This window comes from Natrix helvetica (genome assembly GCF_964273705.1).
Source record: "Natrix helvetica genome assembly, chromosome: 1".
Classification (NCBI taxonomy): domain Eukaryota; kingdom Metazoa; phylum Chordata; class Lepidosauria; order Squamata; family Natricidae; genus Natrix; species Natrix helvetica.
Window position 1 is genome coordinate 111,347,277 of NC_138548.1, and position 23,370 is coordinate 111,370,646.

A 23,370-nucleotide genomic window follows, 5' to 3' on the forward strand; every position below is an offset into this window, starting at 1 on the left:
TGTTGCCATTCAAATTGGACAGCCCATTCAGACAATGTGACTATTGGTGAACTATTATTATTTCTCTCTGCTATATGGATTGCCCTGGATATCATACACCCACATGTTTTCCATTCCCAAGATAAAAGGTAGACAGCTTTTAAAAAGAGATGGTTTTAATTGGGCGAGCTTTAAAAGACTACCAAAGAACATGTCTACCAGTACCTGTTATTTACTAGCCCAAAGCACAGTATTAGCTTTGATTTAGGGAGAGTGGTCCTTTGTATTCCAATTGTAGGAGAACAATGATAGGAAAACAATCTCCACCTTCTGCTTATGAGCATCTGCCTGACTATGGGTGGGAAATTGACCTTGAACTTAATAAGGCTATTCTTAAATTCTGTAGCAAACTCTTAGCCTGGCTCCACACTGTTTGATGATATGCTCCGGTGTATTGTCTGCATAATATGGATGGCCTGGTTCTGAAGCAGATTTGAATTCTTCTAGCATCAAGGATTCTAGATAACTGATGTGGTACTTCATATGAAAGATCTTTCAATCAGCCCCCCCTCCCCATTCTGTTAGTGGTAACTGATATCATAAATAGTTGGGCTGCAGAGCTACAAGCCTTTAGTCAGGTCTGGGAAGTTCACCATCAAAAAAGATAACCATGAGATACCCTTTAAATTGAGAGGCGCATTCGCGGATGAAGATTCTTGAATGAAGGCTTATTTGAGGGGAAAAAAACCCAGTTTTGATAGATTCACATATGAAGCGAAACAAACGCTTTCATTCTTAGTGTTCAATACAAAGAGAGGTTCTTCAAGTGAAGAGCTGTAGGATTTCTTTCTACTTTGATTGATAAATCAATGAAAATACCTAGAAGAAACATCCTTCAATTTTGTGCCAATGGCTTTGAAGTAAAGAGAAGGGAATTCAAGTTGCAAGCTGTCTGGGTGGAAGGCAATCATAGATGACATGTAAGTTGTAGAATGTGACTTCAAAGTTATTGTCCTAGAACCCAGAACAATATTTGCAATGCCAGCAGAGTTATGATAAATATCTTCTTTCATAAGACTTTCATAATTATTCTTTCATAGGAATAATTTCTTCTGCCTTGCATGGAAAGTATCTGGGATTAACCGTAATCTTTATCAATGTCTCCCACTCTTAAAACAAAAAGAATAAGGGAAGGCCTGTTCATCTGTGGCAATTTGCGGCCATACTAAGTATGCATCCTGAAGGGGACATTCTTTGCCATATGCCCTACAACAGAGCTCTCAAACGTGTGGCCCACAGGCCGGATGCGTCACCTGCTAGCCACGCCCACTCTCCTTTTAGTAAAGGGGGAAAAAGTCACGATACGTCATGTGATGACAATGTGACACTGCGAGTTTGACACCCTTGCAGTATAATCAAATGGGAAGGGAACAGGGACGTCTCACACCCAGTAAAATCTCCTTCTGAGAAAGCTCTGTGCAGTAGATTAAATCTTATACAGATGAAACAAACAAGCAAGAAGTGCTTTTCACTAAAGCATTCGATGAAGAGAAGAACCCAGGCCCTGCTGCAGCAGTCAAGAAAAAAATGGAGGAAACAGGTGAGAACACACCCAAGTGCATGCATGCTGGAGAGTGAGTTTCCTGCAAAAAAACAAACAAACCACACACACACACTCAGGGCAGGCGCATCCCTCATATGTGTGATACACATAAATCATAAAGAAGAATGTAAATCTAAGTGAGAAGAGAAGTATGGCATATATCTCCCATGTGAAAGAATGAACTGGGCATTGTAGCATGCAGCTGAGGGATGAGGAAAGGAGAGGAGGATTAGAAGGGTTTTGATAGAGTGTCTTTCTTCAATCTGTTGGAAGCGAAATGTAACTGGTATGGCAAGCATCAAGAGAATGTTTTAAAAATGGAAATGGAAAGTGGCCGGTGGATAGAATACCTATCAAGCAGACAGGACCCCATATAAATCCTTCAAGAATGGAGTGAGTAAGACTCATATAGCAATCTTCTTGTAGCTCTAAATCACAACTCTGATGCATCAAGTTAAGATTTAGCCTTGTGAAATCTCGAGGACAGCGAGCGCGGTGCAGGAAAACAACCTTGAAGCAAATCATTCTCAGTTATAAGTTTCTAGATTGAGTGGAATTTATCTAAAATGGTTAAAAGCACCAGGGATCCTTAGGAAAAGATTAACCTGAGTCCATAATTGATTTCATAACCCCACACTAACTTACCCGGATTACTTCTGGGCAGGCATAATGCGGCGATCTGAAAAATAAAACATGATCCAGTAAATAATATTTTTTAAAAAAGAAATCCTATTTTTGTTTGTATTGGTATGTGCTTTATCTGCAAAAACCACATCCGATAAAATTTCAGAGATAGCATCAGTCATTAAACTCATGGTTCAGGCCCCTATTTTTGGTCAGAATATCCTGATGTTTTCTAATGGCAGCAAAGCAGTGGTGGGATTCAGCCAGTTCGCACCACTTGGGGAAAATCGGTTGTTAACTTTCTGAGCAGTTTGGTGAACTGGTTGTTGGAAGAGATAATTAGGGCAGAGAACCGGTTGTTAAATTATTTGAATCCCACCACTGCAGCAAGGTCATGAACTGGATGGCCTATTCACCACCTTATGCAGGTGTGTTATTTACATCACATCCTAGCACTGGTCTGCAAGACAGCTTCTCTGCATTGGAGCCAAGAATGCTCTTTAATATAGGCTGATAAAAACATATTTATCTGACATGCCATCTTACATGTCATAAATTGATAAGTGATCAATTTGTAAATTATACCTGGATATGAATATTAAGGGACTGTTGTCAGAATAGTGAGGTATACTAACATGTCAAGTATTTATTTAGGAAATTGCCAAAACACTTTTTTTCCTGATGGTTTTAATTTATATCTATCTATCTTGTTATATATTATTATATGTTTATTTAATTTGTAGTAATATAATGGTCAAGGCTTGACTGATAAACATGATTGACAAAATCCATTAACATTTAACTAGCAGCAGTTGAACGGATGGCCATCAATCATTTGAATAACTTCCTCTGTTCAAAATATAGTAAACTGAGAGGGAAACTTTTCTGTAACCAGAGGTAAAATTTTAGAGTGGATTGCTTTTTTCACTCTAAGAACTGTTGGGAATTTTAGAGACATCGTACAGGTAGTCCTCAAATTATGACCAAAATTAGAAGCATAATTTTCATTGCTAAGCAAGTAGTTGTTAAGTAATGGAATCATGCCCAATTTTATGTCTTTATATGCTACAGTTAGGTGGCTCAGTGGCTAAGATGCTGAGCTTATCGATCAAAAGGTCGGCAGTTCAGCGGTTCAAATCCCTAGTGCCACATAATGGAGTGAGCTCCTGTTACTTGTCCCAGCATCTGCCATCCTAGCAGTTCGAAAGCATGTAAAAATGCAAGTAGAAAAATAGGAACCACTTTGGTGGGAAGGTAACAGTGTTCCTTGCGCCTTTGGCATTTAGTTTGCCAGTCACATGACCACAGAGACGTCTTCAGACAGTGCTGGCACTTTTGGCTTAGAAACGGACATGAGCACCACCCCTAGAGCCAGAAACAACTAGCATGCATGTGTGGGGGAACCTTTACCTTATGTTATAGTTGTTAAGTGAAATCACTGCAGTTGTTAAATGAATCATGAAGCCATTAAGCAAATCTCGTTTCTCCAATTGACTTTGTTTGTTGGAAGCTGATTGGGAAAATCACAAATGGTGATCACATGACCCTGGGATGTTACAAGAATCCTAAATACAGGCAAGTTGCCAAGGGCCAAATTTTGATCACATGACTCTGAGGACGCTACGATGATTGTACGTGTGAGCACCTGTTATAACTCATTTTTTTCAGGGCTGTTGTACCTTTGAATGGTCACTAAATAGTTATAAGTTGAAGACTATGTATAACATGACTGTGATTTGTGCTGCCGAATGTCAACTTTCAAAAAGTTTTTGTGACCTTGGATTTCATTAAATATATATAAAAATCACGCCTACAAGAAATGTATTTTTTTTTAAAAAAACTCATCCGAGCTCTTACTTTTGAAGGAAAAGCAATTGAAAATTCGTCAGGTCAAGACCTTATAGAACAAACATTATCTTTTTTTTTGTTTCACAAGATTTCCTGGAATCAAAAGGAATTACAAATAATTCCGTGTGGAAAACTTGAAAATCTGCCCAAGTCTTTCTGATAAAAGTCAAGTGGCTCCGGAGATCAAGCCAGGCCTGTGCTATAATTTATAGTTCCAAGATCTACTCTTTTTCCTCAGCTGGCCTGGGGTAAGTGCCTTCTTCTTGCTCACTCCCTGTTGCTGGGTGGTATTCTATGACAAATTTCTTCTTTCACCATGAGTCAGTTGGGCATACATTTTCTAAATACATACATTTAAAAAAACTTTACCAATAGCTTTTCTTGTTTTGTTTCAAAGAGTTTGCCTATTCTTATCAGCAACATTTTTTCTCTCAGGTCCTTCCTAGATACCAGCTACCCCTTCACTTTTGTTGCTTTGGTAAGCTATTCCTGTTTCCTTTTTATCCCATTATATCTGCCTACACATCCTAAATCCAGCTACAGGTCTTGGAATTATTTCATATCACCTCATCGGTTATTATCTATTCATTCAGAAATGAAGGGGGTGGTTCATTCTAACATCCCTTCCGCTAAACAATTTATTCATAGAGAAGCAAATGCACCCTTACTGTATATATTATTAAGAGCACAAACATGAGGCTGCAGCTACTTATCTGGAACTAAATCCCACCAAACCTAGGGGATTTACATTTTATATTTGCCATGCTCTTTATTTTCAAGAAAGTTCCTCTACGTGGCCCCTCAAAATAATAAAAATTATACAAAGCGGTTTGCCAACAAGATCCAACCTATACAAAATTATACAAAGCAGTTTGTCAAGAAGATCCAATCTACTGTCTGTTGCTGAACTCCCTGTCTAGCAACTAACTGAACCAGTTCTATGAACTACAATATTATGCAACCAAGGAACAACAACATCCTAGAAACTATTGGACTTTTTCCAATGACAATGATACTCTAGGGACAATGATACTCTAAGCCGGGGGGGGGGGCAAACAGGAGGCCCATGGGCTGGATGCATCACACACTGGCCATGCTCATACCGGCTCCGCAAAGGCAAAAAACATCACGAGATGTCACGTGATGTCACGTGAGGCAATCAAGTTTGACACCCATGCTCTAGGCCAAAACTAGACGTGACACAAAGATTCACAAAACAAATCAACCCAATCAACCCATTTTTTAAAAAAAATCAAAGCACATATATACACATACGTATATATACATACATCTATCTAAATATGTTCTAAATCTGGAGAAAATATATATATTTGCTTTTTGAGAAATTTAGCTATTGGGGAAAATGCTATTGTGGAAAAAGTTTTAAAAATAGCTATACCTAACCCTTAAGTTCAAATTATGCTTCCTCAAGATGATTGGAGTATATCTTAAGGAGGCACAAAATATTTCAAGATTAAAATGTTCTGCTCCCCAAATTACCTATTCCAAGAGGGAATGTTGTAGAGTTCCAACAAATTATTCAGATGTATGGAAGTAGGGTAATCCTAGAACTGGCTGTTCTAATCTGTTTTATGCATTGGGGGTATAGATGTTGTGGTGTTGAATATTTTTGATCATGCATGCAGCCATTTGTATGGATGAAGAACTAAAACTGGGTCTTACACATGGTTTCAATGTCTCGCATGTTCAAAAGAATGGTATATATACATACAAACATAACCAGTACCTTGCTAGATTGAACTCCTAACCCATCTACTCCAGCAGTCTGTTCTCATAATAATTAACAAACTGCACAAGGAAGACTACTATTTTTCCAACAGATTTTCTTCAGAAATAGTCACATGCCATCAAAGATAATAGCCACTGATCCCCGTAATTTCCATGAAGTCCAACTCTTTTTTAAAGCTAGTCATACTGGTAGCCAGTACCACATCTCATAGTAATGAATTCCAAAGTTTAATTATGAATTGTGTAAAAAAAAATTCTTTTGTGATGTTACACTGTTTGTAAAATGTAAGATTTTTATATGTTTGTACAAACAAAAATTATGTTGCTATGTAGCAGTGGGATGCTACTACTCATCATATCCACCCAAAATAAATCATAGACTTGGCCTCAGCTCCATAAACTAGAATTGTAGATTTTTGCTTGAGAGACTTTTCCTGCTGGGCTCTGAAACCACTAATATTGAACTAAGGATGTGAAATCAATCATTTGATTTTCTGACATTTAAAATACCAACCCAATAGGCAAAATAAAGAAAATAATTTCTATTTTAACATACTAGTTCAAAGCACTAAAACAACTCATTCTGTGGATAATATTTTACAAAAGACTGAGCGGAGAAAAAAGGTAAGTTAACTTGACTACTCAACATCTCTACTCAACTGTTGTGACAGTAGCATAAGATTTGCCAATTCAGAGCAGCTATAGAACTCCAGCTTTAATTTAGCTAATTAATTCTAAATGACATTTTTATTCCATTCAGAATAATAGAGTTGTAAGGGAATTTGGAGGTCTTCTAGTCCAATCCTCTGCTCAAGCAGGAAACCCTATGCCATTTCACACAAATAATTGTCCTATCTTTTCTTAAAAACCTCCAGTTTTGGAGTACCCACAACTTTTGGAGGCAAGTTGTTCCACTGATTAATTGTTTTATCAGGAAACTTCTCCTTAGTTCTAGGTTGATTCTCTCCTTGATTAGTTTCTATCTATTGTTTTTTAACCTGCCTCCAGGTACTGAAAACTCATTTCTATACTGACAGTCACTAAGTAGAGGAAAATCCAACAACAAGTACTAATAATGGTTATCACTAATTATTTAACAAGTATGCATCCAAGGAATGTGGTCCCTTCCTCATTCCTCAAGCCATCTCATCTTTTTTTCCTACAACTCTAGGTGCACTACGTGTGATGTCTTCAAAAATGGGATCACTCAGCAAGACCAAAAAGCAATTTTTATGAGTGGGTCAGCTCAGGTATGGCAAGAGATATGAGAATTAAGTAAACTTCTTTGAGGGGGAAGTAGCTAATTTGATTCCGAAACTCTAGGTACTCCAAAAATGCTATTATGAAGTATAATGATTTGAAAACATGGTCTCATTCCGTCAGTCTAAGGATAGAATTACATGCCAGACACTGGCTAAGGAAGCAACTGGTACAGCACATTATTGTGGAAAATTGGTAGGCAGGGGACGGATTAAGCATCCTCCTGTTTAGACTATTTTCTATGCAAAAGTCTGCCTTCCCAGTCTCCATGTACAGAGAAAGAATTTAAGAAACCACAGTGATACTAGCTGGTCTTAGAGATAAAAGCCTCAGTTACAACTAATAAACTATTCTGTCATAAGGGAAAACACATTTTAGATTTGGTTCACACCTTATGATACGCTCCCCATGTGATTACTTCAGGACGGCAAGGAGCTTAGGTAATGAACCAACATTCCTAAGCATGAAGCTTAATTGACCTGGAAAAATGTGCTTTCCTACAAGAATTGAGACACTTACCGGCCAACTGTGCAGAGGAATTAAATCAAGCAGAGTGAATCTGTTTAGCACTTCTGCAACATTAATTGCTGACTGCAAGCTATGCCTGTCAGATATGTGAGACTGAAATCACTACTTCTGGAACCAGAAAAAAGGTAAAAGTTGCCTCAAGTCAGATTCAATTTCTGGTGAACATATGGACATCTCCGTATAGTTGTCTTCACAAATGCAAAGAAGTTGATTGCTCATTGTCCTTTTCCAGGATGTCTTTCTGACTTTCCAGTTTAGCCTCCAGCCTTGGGATTTCCTACTGATCTCATATGCAAGTCTTAATCAATCTGACCCTGCTTAGCTTTTACAAGATCAAGGTTGGCTAAGTGCTACCATCTGCTATAGGAGTTCTTTAAAAAATATTAATTTTCTTACTCATGCAAGCACTACTCTATAAATTCAAACCTTCATTACTCAGTTCACTTTTCCAACACTTCATAGTGTAAGTCATGTAAACTACTGCTATACTTCGGCAACGTGACTTTTTATGCAACCAAAATCTTCTGAAACCCATTCTTTTTCTTTTACATTTTAATGATGACTTTGTAAGAAAGCACTTCAAAATTATTTTATTTTTGTTTTGTTTATAACAACCTCTGAAACCACAGTGTCCCATCTAGGTTTATGCAGAACAAATTAGCACGTGAACTGTTTGGGGCATTCCATTTTAAAAACAAAATACTTTTTCAAGAGAATGAAGCTAAAATTGCTCTGCGGACATCCACAACAGAGTGCCTCTGTTTAGAGCTGTGCCTATTTTGGTGGGTTTTTTGGTAAATTGTCCTGTTGTTATTAGCTTGGGCTGAATGGAATAATATATGGGGCAGAATTTTGGAGCAATGAACTGTGGTGTCACAATGGTTAGAATGCAGTATTGCTGGATAATTCTGCTGACTGCCAGCAGTTTGATCCTGACCAACTGAAGGTTAACTCAGTGTTCCTCCCTAAAAAGAGGACCCAGATTGGGAGAAATATGCTGACTTCGTAAACTGCTTAGAGAGGGTTGTAAAACACTATGAAGCTGTATGTAAGTCTAAGTGCTGTTGTTGGTATTTAAGTAGGTGGTATTCAGCAGGTTTGGACCAGTTCTGGAGAATTGGTAGCAGGAATTTTGAGTAGTTCGAAGAACTGATAAATACCACCTGTGACTGGCCCCGCCCACATCTGTTCTCTGCCTCCCAAGTCCCAGCTGATCGGGAGAAAATGGGGATTTTACAGTAACCTTCCCTTGGAGTGAGGAGGATTTGGAGATTTTACAGTATCCTTCTCCCTGCCATGGCCACCAAGCCACACCCACATGACCAGTAGTAAGAATTTTTGAATCCCACCACTGAATAGCATAGGGATGAATGAAGAGCTATACAATTGAATAAAATGACCACGGTGAAAGACTACTGCGTCAAGACTATTGTGAAGGATCAAAGATCGGATTGGCCTTTATACTGGTCTTTTAATTTGCTAGAGCTGATGACTATGTAGCATCAGACTTCCAATGGAGCCACCCTGCCATTTAAGTTCAAGTATAGTTATTTTAGATGTTGCCTTTTAGCCTGAGATGCAATACAAGGTAATGGAATGTATGGTTGGAGGAAAAGAGGGAGAAAAGGGTATTCTCCTTTCTATGGCAAATGTTGTTGCCGGTTTGGGAGTTGCCTTGCACTTTGCCTTGTTAAAGTTAGAAATAAATGGTTATTCTCACAACCTGCCTTGCTTCAGTTTCTACCTGCCTAGTTCTCCATACAGAGCACAGAGTGCCTTGGGAGAGTCGCATCCGGGAACATCAGATGAGAGAAATCTGATGGACTGAAATAACTGCGATCTAGAGAATTGAAACTGTAGTAATGGAGAAGTCATTGCTTTTTCTTCTTTCTTGTTAGGTAATTTAGGTAGTTTTCACCAATTCATTTACTTTGTTTTTCTACAATATGCTTCCTACTATTTAGCAACTGCTTCCGATCCACACAAATACACACATAAAGAGAGCGAACGAAACCAGAAATATTTAATTTATCTAACTATAAGTTATTTGGAAGCTGACCTCCTCCTATTTTGAGTGATGATATGGTGGCAGACTTACAAAAACACTCCCCCTCTCTCCTGTGCCCCCTCTCTCTCACACACAAAAGTGGGAAACCCAGGGCAACAACAAGAGCATCTTTTTCAAACCAAAACTCTTCAGTTTATGAAAAAAGAGAATTAAGCAGGTGGGAAAGCTATTGTTGTTATTATTATTAGATTATGGACTAGAGCGGGGTCACCAACCTTTCAGATTCAGGGATTCACAATTTTAAATCCTGTGGACCACTAATATGATGTACCTAATGACTGGCTGGGTGGGCATGGCTAGGTGGTCATGTGACTGAGTAGGTGTGGCCAACTCAATGTCATAGAGGGGTGCCTCACCGGCCTGTACTCGCCCCTCCCAGCCACTCCTCGCCTGCCCACCCGGGTTCCTTAGGGCTGCAATAGGAAGCTGTTGTTGGAGCTAAGCGGCGACCACAAGAAAGAGTTGGCAAAACAGCTGGCTCAGTTCAAATTGGATCTGACCGAGAAAGAAGCTCAGCAGAAACACCTAATGAGTATAGGCTTTCCAAGCAGAGTGAAGACCTGCGGGAATGCAAGACCATGTATCGGCATCTGGAGGCTCAGCGGGCTGAGATGGTCAGCCAGTTCCAGGCCATGATGCAGTCCACAGTGGAACAAGGCCCTTCTGCTCTTTGCCACCAGCGGTACTTGCCTCCAGCCTTCACCAAAGCCCTGCACCAGGAGGCTGAAGCACAGCCCAAGGTGGAATTTCTGCCCCCCTCCGACCCACACAAAAAGACCCTGGAGGGGGAGACTCTCTGCAGCAACACAAACATTCATTGCACTTATCCGATCCAGGGTAGTTTGAGGACCTGTGATTTACTGCAATATAAAAAATGCAAATAATTTTTCAGCAGACAACCACAATTTTCTTGCGGACCACCAGTGGCCGCTGGACTAGAGTAAGGCATTCACTCAGTTGAAGGGATGTCCCTGCCTCTGTGAAGTAGTCAATGAATCCTGGGGCTAGCCTGCAACAAATTAAAGCATGTTATGTGGAATAGTTTCTCTCAAGGCAACATAACATGGGAAAGTGTACTTCTGAAGTGGAGTAAATCCCTGAAATTGTTTTAATGGTGAGTGGGGGTTTAACAGAGGGTGACATTGTCTGTTTCTGTTCATCAGAAACAGTTGCTGGTCTGTTTTGGCAATTGAGCAGGATACATCCAAAATTATTGCAGATATTAGGACTGTTCTAACTAATTATGTTTGCTCCCGATAAAGGACTGAAGCAGATATACTATTATAAATCAGCTCCTATCAATCACCATCATCAAACAAACAAAACAAAAAACACCCCTCCCCTCTAATTCAGTGCTTCTCAATTGGTGACTTTAAGGTATGTGGACTTCAACTCCAAGAATTCCTCAAACAACATGCAGGCTGGAGAATTCAGGGAGTTAAGGCCATTAACCAACCAAGGAACCTACCAAGGTTGAGAAACACTGTTCTAATATCACTAGTCTACAAGGAGAAAGCCTGGGAAATGAAAGTAGCTAAATTTTACCAGAATTGGGTCACTAATAAAGGAAAATTAAGTCCTGAGTATTAATTGGCTCCAGTTTCCAAGACACAGCTTCAGGTCAAAATTGCATCAAAATAATTCAAAATTACAAGGGGAATGTGCAATTATGCTCTATAACTTTTCTGCAAATGTGATCTAGCAATGAGGATGGTACCACATCAACCATTATAAATTTATCTTTTTATTGATACCAATAACATAACTTTCCATTCATTTACTGGTTTTTCATGCTTTTTGCATGAAAAACTGACAAGCTCTAATCAGATTAAACAACAGGGTTCCATCTTTATTTGGTAACTAAACTGTGCTTTTGGGTTTTTCTCTTGTGAACTGCAGTAGGATCCTCCCTGGGGAGATTCTAGCGGCAATCGGCAAGTGTGGACAGAATCCATTTCCCCTGGTATCTTTTCTCCATGCCCGCAATACCCTGGTGGAATCACTCCCCATGCTCATCATCACTCACTGCCCCACAGTTCCAAGGGAAATGGTCTAAATGCGAGTATAAGAAGTGGATTTTCAGTGACATGTTTGCACCAAGTGCTTTATAGGACCTAAGTAAATTTCCCACGTATTTTTTATAGTCATCTGCCCTGCTGTTCTCAAAGTGAAAATACATGTATACACTTGCATGTGGTACATTTTCATTGTTCTACTGTACTTTGTCGAGAAGTCAGAAGGCATCATGATCGTTAGACACCTCCATCCCTTGTAGGCAAATATACTCGCCTGTGTATAGATCTTTATTGTGAAATATCTTGAAAACTTTATCCACTCAGCACCTTTATCACCTTGTTCATTATCACTTATTTTTTTAATTCATTTAATCAAAATATGTAAAATTTACATTTTATCACGGAGGTTGATAATTTCCCAAAATTTGTAGACCAGTGTAATTGATATTCTTTCCACGTATACTGTGTGTAGTTTCATGGTGTAAAGTAAAGATCCCCATTCAGGGAGACTATTCTATTTAAACTCTTAACTTTATGTAAAGTTAAAGCTCTCTTATCAACCCACATCAGGTTTAGCATGCAGAAATTTCTGTAATTCATGAAGTCTATTTTTCTATAATGGTAAAAGAATGGAAGCAACTGTAACTATGTGAAATAAACAACTAAATATATAAAGATAAGGAAAGCTAATTTCCAAGACATAACTGAAACAATGAGGCAGCAAAGAAAGCGCTCTCTTTTTATAATTCACAGATATTTCATTATTGAAAGGAAATTGGTATCCCTTCAATCAATTGACAAGGGGTGCAACTTTTTAGGAAATTCTGCTACATAAAAGAGTTTGCATATCTAATGTATCAAATATTCATGAATTTGCTTTTCCTTCTCTAACTGATTTGATATGATCCCTCACAATAAATCTGCATAAATGCTAATTTTCCTTGGTTTTCGACGCGTTATTTTCCCATTAAATTGAAGCTTTGTAAATTTCCAAGAAATCTAAATCAGCCAGAAAGTAAACTAATTTTCTCTGAAAACACTTAAACATATCAGCTATAATTTATTTTCTCTTTTTTATCTTCTTATCCTTTGTCTCCCATACATGCTTACTGCTCTGCCATAGAACTCAATATTTCCCTGTATGCTAAAAGGTGAAAGATTTATACAAGCTGAAGAAAAATCAGTTTCTGCAGCAGATTCTTCTTTCAAATGTTATAGTGTACTGAATTTTGTATGAAAAGGTCAGTTAATTTTATGCTTGTAATATCAATATTCTCAATTGTAACTAATATTGATAGAATATATCTTTTCTCTGTTGCCAATACCCAAATTACTTATAGAATGTTAATAGCTCTAATTAACACTGTACAAATATAATTGTCCAGAAGCAATATAATGAATTGTATTACAATTTATAACAATACAATAAAAGGGGCAAAAAAAACTCTTCCTTGTATGCTAAGGCTTTAGAAGATAAATTTAAGATAATTAAATAATAAAAAACAACTGGATTTTCTTTTTTTCTTTGAAAACATTTTGCTTTTTATCTAAGAAGCTTCTTCAGTTTTAACTCCCCTGTGTCTAGTTCAGCATACAATCAAATGAGCACACCATTTAAACGAACCTCGTATTTTATTATCATTCAAATCCATACATATGGATGTTGCGTGTGAAAAGCCCTGTTTTATAAATGAGTTAAGGATACATAACAGCCTTCATATGAAAAACGGAGGGAAAAATATATGCCATGTTTACAGAATCGGAATAAGCTAAATAAGCAAAAAATTTATACCTTGCCATCAGAAAGATGGAGATGAATATCCAGAAGAGACAAGTCAAACTGACTGTAAAAGCATGTCCACACTAAACTTTTTATGAGAAATTAATAAATGTAATAATGGTGTGTCTGCTATTAAACCCAGTGAGGCAGCTACTTGAAGAGCTACCTCAAGAGTTAAGCCAAGCAATATTATTAAAGGACATATTTGTCAATACAACAACGGTTTGTCCGGCATTATTCCACAGATGTTGTGAGACATGCTGTCCAATCATCCAACTATGATCCTAGTCCCTTTGATACATAAAATGGAGGAAGACATGTTATGCTTTAATCTTTGCTTCAAACAGTAAAATGCCATCGACCAACCTTACATAGATGTGAACTTGTTAAATTTATGATTTTTTTTTAAACTATTTATAACAATTCCTAGTATGGAAGGGAGGGAGAATTAATAATTGAAGACCCATCATATTCTTGATGATATTCTGGAATGGGCCACCTACAGCACTTAGCTGTAGGCCCCCATTCCCCATAAATTGCATCAATAAATATTGACAGTAATCTACAAACTGGTAATCTCCTTCTGTTTGCCAGTATAAACAAACAGGCAACAGGAATGTAAATCATTTCTTAGGCTTTACCAAAAGCCATTTTAAAAATCTATAACCACTGCAGCCCAAACCAGTAGAAGTTTCCCTATCCCTATTTTAAAACCTGATAATCTCTACATATTAATAAACGAACAGCCCATTAGGACATTAGGGAAGTGATGGCTAACCTTTTTGTTATGTGCCGACAGCATGCATGTGCGCGACAACTCCCATTTGCACATGAACCAGCCCATGCTCCCCCTGCACATGCATGTGCAACCTTCCCCGTGTTTTGGGCCTTCCTGTAGCCTCTTGGGACTAAAAATGGGCTGCGGGGGTGGTGGTGCACCCTAACCGTGCATGCACGGCAGAGACCCAAAAATCATCTGACTGGTGGGAGGCGCGCATGCATGCACGGTGGAGCTGAGCTGGGGTAACTGCTTGCGTGCCTGCAGAGTGGGTTCTGCATGCCACAGGTTCGCCATCACGGGAATAAGGATTGTAGTAAACTAAACTTGCACTAAAGCAGAGTCTCTTAACAGAAGAGGAAGTTCTCTTAGGATTCTTGATTTCCCCTTGTAATAAACCAGGGTGCTTTAGCTAGCAACAGAAAGCATCATAAATGTGTCTTGCAGTGGAGAAGCAACTCCTGGACAAATGGAAGTGCCTTCTCAGAATTAAATTGCCTTGAGTTTTCTTTGCCTGCCAGGCAAGTGAGTTAATGAAGAAATCTGAACCAATAAAAGCTGCATTATTTCAATTCCCCAGTTCCATTTACTCTCTGCTATTTGCTCATGGTTGTCCTTGGAGTTTGAAGAAAGGCAAGACCTGCCAAATTATCCCTACGCTTCAGAAAATAATTTTCCAGTTTGCTAATATGGTCTCTACCTCCCAACCAACCTTAAATATAGAAGATTAAAGGTTTTGTCATATTTGTTTGTAGACAGGATCCTTTATAACTTTTATAACTGTTCCCCCTTCTCATAAAAATGAGAGCAATAAAGATTTTTTATAATGGAAAATTTATCACAAAGCCCCATGTACTGTCAGTTAGTGAAAAATAATATCAATGGAACAGTTCAGAGCCAGTCTATTGGTATTCCTGCATCATTCCTTGTTTTCAGGATAGGTGGTCCATGACTTACAGCTATTCATTTAGTGACTGTTCAAAGCAGTGGTGGGTTGCAGACGGTACACTCTGGTACGGGCGTACCGGAGCCTGCCCAGAGCACTGGATACCGTTCCGGTACGGTGCTCCGGAGGGCCTACCCACCTGCCCGAAGTCCTTACCAGTCTTTTAAGTCTTCGGCGGTTCCACGCATGTGCACGGCACGTACAGCGCCTTCACAACGCTCTGCTGAGCAGCTAGAGCATCGTGGAGGCTTGTAGAAGTGGTAAGATGCATGTGTGCGCTGCACATGTCCATGTGGACGCCACCGGGCCCGGATCTGGAACCCACCACTGGTTAAAAGTTACAATGGCACTGAAAAAAGTGACTTGTGATGGGTCCTTGCACTTATTATCATTGCAGCCTCCCCATGGCCATGTCATAAAAATTCAGGTGCTTGGCAACTAGCATGCATTTACAATGGTTGCAGCATCCTGGAGTCACATCAGCACCATTTGTGGCCATACAGTAAGTCATGTAAAGAAAATAAATAAAACCATTAAAAATTGAGAAATGGAATGTTGTTTGGGTTTCTAAGTGAGAAACTCCATAAAGGTAATATTAAAGATCTTATAGGAACTATCAAAGCTGGGTGATCTAAGAAACCAATATTAGTTGAGTGATACGATGGACATCTTTAACTTCTATGGAGAAAGCTTCAGATTACTACTTTGATGCTGCATCAGTGCAGGGTTTCTATTTCACTGGAGCATCAAACCTTTTGATTTCTTGGCACAATTTCACTAGAGGCTCTGTTCATTATTATCAATGGTACATATTCAATTTTATTACCTTAGAGATTTCAGTTCAGAAATGCTAGAAATAAACGACTGAGCATATTCTGAGAACACAGTTACAATGCGGAGAAACACAACCCGTCATCCCAGCACTGAGTAGCAATGTTTTTGTACAATGAGCAGATATAGACTGAGTCACCATTTTACAACTAAGGTTTGACTGACACAAAGAGATATACTGTATACTGCAAATATGTGAAAAGATTAAAACATAACAGCTTACTATCAGTGGTGGAATTCAAATAATTTAACTGGTTCTCTGCCCTAATGACTGACTTGGTAGGCATGGCTGGGAGGTCATACGACTGGGTGGGCATAACCAACTCCACATCACTCATGTTGAGGGGGTGCTTCACCTCATCTGGCCTCTCATGACTGTGGGGATGCTGCAACGGTCGTAAGTGTGAAAGAGGGTCAGAAGTCATTTTTTCCACTGCCATTTAACTTTGAATGGTCACTAAATGAACTGTTGTAAGTCAAGGATCATTGTACAAAAATACAAAAAGCTTCTTTGCTTGCAAAAATCTACCCTAAATACCAATCATTAGATTAGAAATGGGGGAATGCACACTGAAGATCAATGGCAGTCACTGCCACCATGGAAACCTAAACCATTCTGTCTGAATACCTTCCTTTTCATCAACAATGCCAGCAACCCAGAGTTACAAATCAGGCAGGGTGCCAGAGCACCTTGAGAAATCAAAATAGTTAAAATGAAATGATAACTATCAGCAGCCAACTCTTGCTCAAAAACTGAAACCCTTTAGCCGATAATTCATTTAAGCTCTCCAGAAAGTGGGTGGGCACACGTTGCTGAGCAAAAGAGATAAATTATTGACGTATATAGGGGACCCAGATTCAAGTCTCTGATCTCCAAAGCTTGTCAGGATCACAATAAAATTAGTACATGATATCTAAATAAACTTCAAGGCTGGTGCCATGTTACTAAGCCTTATTAACATATATATGAGAGAAAACTAAAATGAATTGGAGGGAAGATCCATACCCCTACCTCCTATTTTTTTTAAATCTTATTATCAGTGAGCAATCATGTGCCACTCCGAACCAATGCAAGAGATTCCTGTCCCAAACGTGCTCTTTCAAAAGGCAAGTGGACTTTCATGGGGTAACTATGACCTGGATGACTGAAGAATCCCCATAGACAAGAGACTCCCATGCACCCTTTCCCATCCAGGAGAAGCAATCCTTAGATCCATTTGCACCACTTAAAGATACCGGATGGTCTCACTCACCTCACAAGATATCCTAAGGAAATCATCTAGATTTAAGGAAAGATCACATGCCCCCAGAAAGGCAGTAAAAAAATCAGACAGAGTGCCAAGCTTGCATCCTGCCTCTTGAAAGTACACTCCAAAAGGACAGTGCCAGGAACCAGTAAAGCAGTGTAAAAAGCTTAAAACAACACTTCCCCTTTAAGAAAGTCAAGCCCCTAATTTAAAAAAAACTGGAGAAGCTCAGGCTACAGAAAGTCTGGGTGTACTGCCAAGAACCACTAGCTGTTACAATGTAACAAGGCTTAACTGCACAGGCAATTTCTGAAAACACTTAAGCAGGGCAATAAAGATAAAGATTAGGCTACAAACAACACACACAGGCACACCAGAATGTCTCCTTCCTGCCTTCTTGGCAGAAATAACTCTGTACGGTAGTAAATTCAAAAGGTTGTTGGTTCACTGAACTACTCAGAAAGTTAGCTAATGGTTTGCTCGAACCGGTGAAAACTGGCTGAATCCCACCACTGCAGACAAGTGGGAACAGAACAGACCAATAACTGCTCTATTTGAACTTTCAGATGGTAGGTGGGAAGAAGAATAAAAGATAATTGCTCAGTTACAAAGATTTTTGGAGCAAAAGAAACATACACAAAAGAAGATCAGAGTGAAAGAGATTTTTTACACTTTTAGACTACCCCCTTTAATTAAATCAGGGGTGAGGAATGATGGCCTTTTTGTGACTTGTAGACTTCACCTCCCAGAATTCCTGAGCCAGCATGTTCAGAAGTCATAAAGGGGCCATCATTCCCCACTTCTGAATTACATCATAAGCTTTTCTGGATAAAGCCTACTTCAAGTGAATTCATGCAAAAATGATTCTCTATACTTATGCATAATACATATCATAATACAACTGATTCACTTAAAATACCATAAATCTTTAAGTGCTTTGTTTTTATAGCTACTAAGAGAACTTTTCCACACCTATTCTCCAGCTCCTTCACAATTAACTTATAAATAAGTATAAAATGAGACCCCCAAATATGTTAAAAGATTACATATAACACCTGAAGACTTTCAAAGACGTTCATAAATACTAATTATTCATATGGCAGAAGGCAATGGTTGTTAAATGCATGACAGCTGAATAACCATATTAACTATATTTAATTAATGTAGACGAAGTAACAGAGTCATGCAGTGGGATTGACCTATTAGGCCACCAAATCCAATTTCTACCTCAGTTCAGGAGTCCTAATGAACGGGTTTTGACAGATGTCTTACTAGCCTTTGCTTGATCATCTCCAAGTCAAGCTCTCCACATCATGAGATTCCACTGTCATACTACTCTCTCTGTTATGGTTTATTACATTACAGATAGTCCTCGACTTACAACAGTCCCTTTAGTGACTGTTCAAAGTTACAACGGCTGTGAAAAATGTGACATGACCATTTTTCAAAGTTACGACCATTGCAGCATCCCCATGATCATGTGGTCAAAATTCAAATGCTTGGCAACTGGTTCATATTTATGACTGTTGCTGTGTTCCAAAGTTATCTGATCACCTTTTATGACCTTCTGATAAGCAAAGTCAATGGGGAAGCCAGATTCACTAAATAACTGGGTTACTAATTTATCAACTGCAGTGATTCTCTCAACAACTGTGGCAAGAAAGGTCACAAAATGAAGCAAAACTCACTTAACAAATATCTCACTTAATAATAGGAATTTTGGGTGCAATTGTGGTCATAAATCAAGGACTACCTGTAAACGAGAATCTCACATTCAGATTTTAATACAAAATAATTATCAAAAAAATTGGGCATACATGAAGAGGAAATTTACTTTGGAATAGTATCTATAGTTGGAACCAGAAAACAACTGTTTAGGGGATCTCACTTGAGTAAATTTTGGAAGTAAATTTGGTGGCTCTAATATAGGGGTGTCAAACTGGTGACCGACCAGCTAGATGCGTATGAGTAGGCTACCACTAACCCTGGACCTGCAAAGGCAAAAAACATTGTGATACATCACGAGACGTGATCGAATTTGACACCCGCGCTCTAATACAATAGAGTATTAACAGACAGCATATTTGAAAGATTCCTGATTGGCATAAAAATATTTTTTCTTTAATTTGGGTTCAGTTTGCAAATCTGTGTATGAATTTTCCACAACTCTGCATATATTAGCTTTGTAGAGGTCTCTTAAGATCTGGCTCTTCATCCAGGCATTCAGCTAAGATAAAAGTGAGCCCAGCAGAGGGAAGTCAATCAGATGTTGCGGTGATTTGCTTGGGATATGTGTTGTTGTAGGTTTGGTTTATTTTATTAATTCTGCTTTTATTTAATATTATTGTGAGCCATCTAGGAGTACTATATATAAGGAAGACAGCCATGTATGTTCTAAATAATGCAATTATTTTTTGTAAAGGTGTGGAAATTTCTATTCTGAGCTATTCTATTATTGGCGCTAGCAGCGCTAATGCTATTTGAAAAGCTGAAATATTAATTATTATCACTGTCTCCAATGATTCTGGTACAGTTACACTACTACGAAAAAGTGACAAAGAAATTATTGCAGTTTAGATCATTGACATTTTCTGAACTTGCCTGGTTTTAGCCTTCTGCAAATTCGAACAAAAAGTGGGGGGGGGGGGACGACGGACGACGACGACTGAATTTACCTCGAACAGTAAAATTAATATAGTGGTTAGACTGAATTTCAGTGAAAGTAGCAGTAATACCTGTGGACATATCTTTAGCACAGATCAAGAGCAGGGCATTACCTTGACAAAAAGTAAATTGAATTTCTAATAACATTAAGTCATAAGAAGATAGCAGAGAACATTTAGGAAAAAGATTATACATATCGGATGTTAAAAATCTCTCCATATAAACAATGGAAAATCTGGGTCAGTTAATGTTGATAACCAGAAAATGCATCTTTCGGTAAGCTTGTTACTAATGTCGGGTAGCTGGTAAATAACTGTGATAAATCAATTTAATGGAAATTTCAGAACTGTACCCAGGAATGGAAATGAATTAATAGTGTCTGTTAAAGAGGCAGGCATAAAGAATAGCAATTTGCAGATAAAGTCAAAATGATATGACAAACTCTAACAATAATTTACTTTTCAGACCTTGGATGAAAAGGATCCCACTCCAAATATGTCTTTGCAGTTTTATAGCATGGCATCGGATATTCCTCCTCTCTTACTAGGCCTAGCAGAAGGTCTCAATGTCAATCATGCTGGGCCCCATGCCAAGAGAATTAATGAAGCAGTGTAATAGCTCACACAGAGGTCCAATTATTGCACTTAACGTGGATCTGCAAACGAGGGTTTGCAAAGTTGCTGTTTTGTTTATGACATGCATTTCTCTTCTGTTCCACTGATTTCTTTATTAGTGCACTTGAAGAGAGCAACATGAGCCTTTGTTTCTGCTTCAGGCACTAACAGCTGAATTCCAGCACTGCCTATTCACTGTCTGAGATTTAGGAGGGCTGGCATGCCAGCTACTGTATTAACTGCTAAGTATTTCTCTGCAAACGTACAAGATAATCTAAAATTGAAAAAGGGAATTCCACCATAAATAAGGAGGACAGATAATATAATTTTTGAAGTGGGGATATTGAAAAAGGATATTAACTTATAGCTGATCAAGTATGAAATATGGCTTGGAAGAATTATTCTTTGCCCAGAATAGGGACTCCTCCAAATGATGTTCAAGAGAGCTTTCCCCTCACTTAATAACCCATGGATAGACTTAGATTACAGCTCTCAAAATAATAATTTATTAAATTTGTATGCCTCCTCCTGACTCTCAAATATTCTGGGTGGCTCCCAACAAAGTAATTGCAACAAAATAAACAAACATGGGAAAAAATAAGAATAAAGGAGGGCAAGATTCCCATTCTTTGGTCAGCAGGTTGGAGAGGAAAGAGAGTGAAGGTTTTCTAAATGCTAGCAAAAGCTTGGTTTCTAAACATCAATCAAATTAATTCAAAGCACCAAAAATAGTAGTATATTAGAAGCAGGATAAATACAAGTAAATTTTCCTTCCCTTCACCAGCAATTTGATTAATTGTACTGGACTGTAAACCAAAGGGGCCTTTGAGCAGAAGAAAAGTATGTCCGTTTACAGTCTTGTAAATCATCCATTTCCCCCAATAGCCTTTATTTCCATCCAAGCTGAGAGACCAATTGTTTCTACATTATGTACACCGTAAAGGAAATTCTGAATGCGAGGGAGCTCCACAGCAGCGTTTCTCCATCTTGGCAACTTTAGCATATGTGGACTTCAACTCCCAGAATCCCATGGAGATGGCTGGGGAATTCTGGGACTTGAAGTCCACGTATTTTAAAGTTGCCCAGGTTGAGAATCCCATGTCTTTACACACTCTAAAGCAGTGTTTCTCAAACTTGGCGACTTTAAGTCCTGTGGACTTCAACTCCCAGAATCCCCCAGCCAGCATAGCTGGCTGGGGAATTCTGGGAGTTGAAGTCCACAGGACTTAAAGTCGCCAAGTTTGAGAAACACTGCTCTAAAGACTGGCGAACAACTCCATCGCAGCCACAGGTGTTCTTTTTCCATCTTTCTTTTTCAGTAACTGAGGATTGCGGGAGATGTGATGATGCAATCATATCAGCAGATGAAGTGGAAGGGCAATTTTCAAGCCCTGTTAAATCCTGCTGAAAAGAGGGTTTAAAGCTAAAAGAGGCTTAACCCACTTATTTTACTTGGGGTTTTAATGTCAACCTACCTAAAGCAGAATACCATGCTGCTGCTTTTTATCAGCTTGTAACTAAATTTCAAGGATATGCTTTGAAGGTACTCTGAGGACTGCATGTTGCCCATGATCTAATGTGAAGGACATGCATGATCTGAAGGACCCTTTTAAATATTAATTTTCTTCACGGCCTCAAGGATACTTGAAGGCTTTGTAATGCAGCATAAATGAAAGTCAGTTTTCTTTGTCTTCTTTTAATTTTTTAAAGTTCAGTATCAATATGCAGAGATTGTTAACTGAAGCATATTTCTATTTTTATGAATTGAGACCTTGTAATAGAACATATCCAAAGTCATTGGCCATTCTGTCTCCCTTACTGCTGCCATCATAACTGTGCCCTATTCTCTAAGTCAGTGTTTTTCAACCTTGGAACTTTAAGATGTGTGAACTTCAGCTCCCATAATTCCATGGGGTAGCTGGTGAATTCTGGGAGTTGAAGTCCAGACTTAAAGTCCAGTCTTAAAGTCGCTAAGGTTGAGAAACACTGCTTTAAACTACCATCAATTACCAATCAACTAAGATCCCTTCAACCTCATGTAACAAAAATAATAAAAGCCAATTGCTAATATCTTCTCTTCTTGGTAATCACACATACCAATTGGTAATTTTGAATTATATGTACAGCAAATATATTAAATCCTTTTAGAAGGCACATAACAGGGGGCATGATCACAGAAGTTGCTTCCTGACAAAATTCAGAAATGTGATTCAGACAATGTCAGCTTTCCTTTGTCATGTTACATATAATAAATGATGGAAAGAGAAAGCTTAAATAGCTTCCCTAATGAAGGGGCAATTCAAATGTGCATTAGTTAGCAGTAGTCTACACATCCAAGTCCCAGATTCCGCACTCCATTTCTGTTTCACAAACTTTCTTCCAATTTAAGAATGTGCAGCTAAGAAAAATAAATTGAATATCAGTAATGAAAATGCTTTATTTATTTATACTTATAACTCATCTCAAGTCAAGATAACTTTTAATGAGCTGATACATTTTACTGACGTCTCTCAGATTCTCCAAATTTGTGGCACATAAAAATACTTTTCTTTGGTAAATGCTTCTTAAAACTACAGGATTGTAACAATCACTAATGTTGTTATTTATTCTCTCCAGTAGGTGGTGACAGCATATAGAAGGTTCCATAAATACAAAAACCAAACACCGTTGAATAAGAAACCTGCCACTGAATCTCTAAAACAGTCTAAACACTTAGAAAAACATTATTATTTTTAAATCTGGGGACATTTTAATAGCATATTTAACAGTTCCACTTTCCAAGTGTAGGTATTTTTAGGGGGATGTTTTCAAGAGCTAAACTGCATGTTTTTAAAAG

At 38.4% G+C, this 23,370-nt stretch overlaps 1 protein-coding gene across 2 annotated transcripts in view; it reads right to left on the minus strand.

Moving 5' to 3' along the window:
* The window catches only part of BRSK2 (BR serine/threonine kinase 2), a 486,050-nt gene that overhangs the window by 96,478 nt on the left and 366,202 nt on the right, over positions 1 to 23,370 (minus strand). For both annotated transcript variants that reach the window (XM_081938190.1, XM_081938191.1), the window contains exon 6: positions 2,228 to 2,261. In XM_081938190.1, the coding sequence (XP_081794316.1) occupies positions 2,228 to 2,261 (34 nt within the window). The remainder of the gene's footprint in view (positions 1 to 2,227; positions 2,262 to 23,370) is intronic.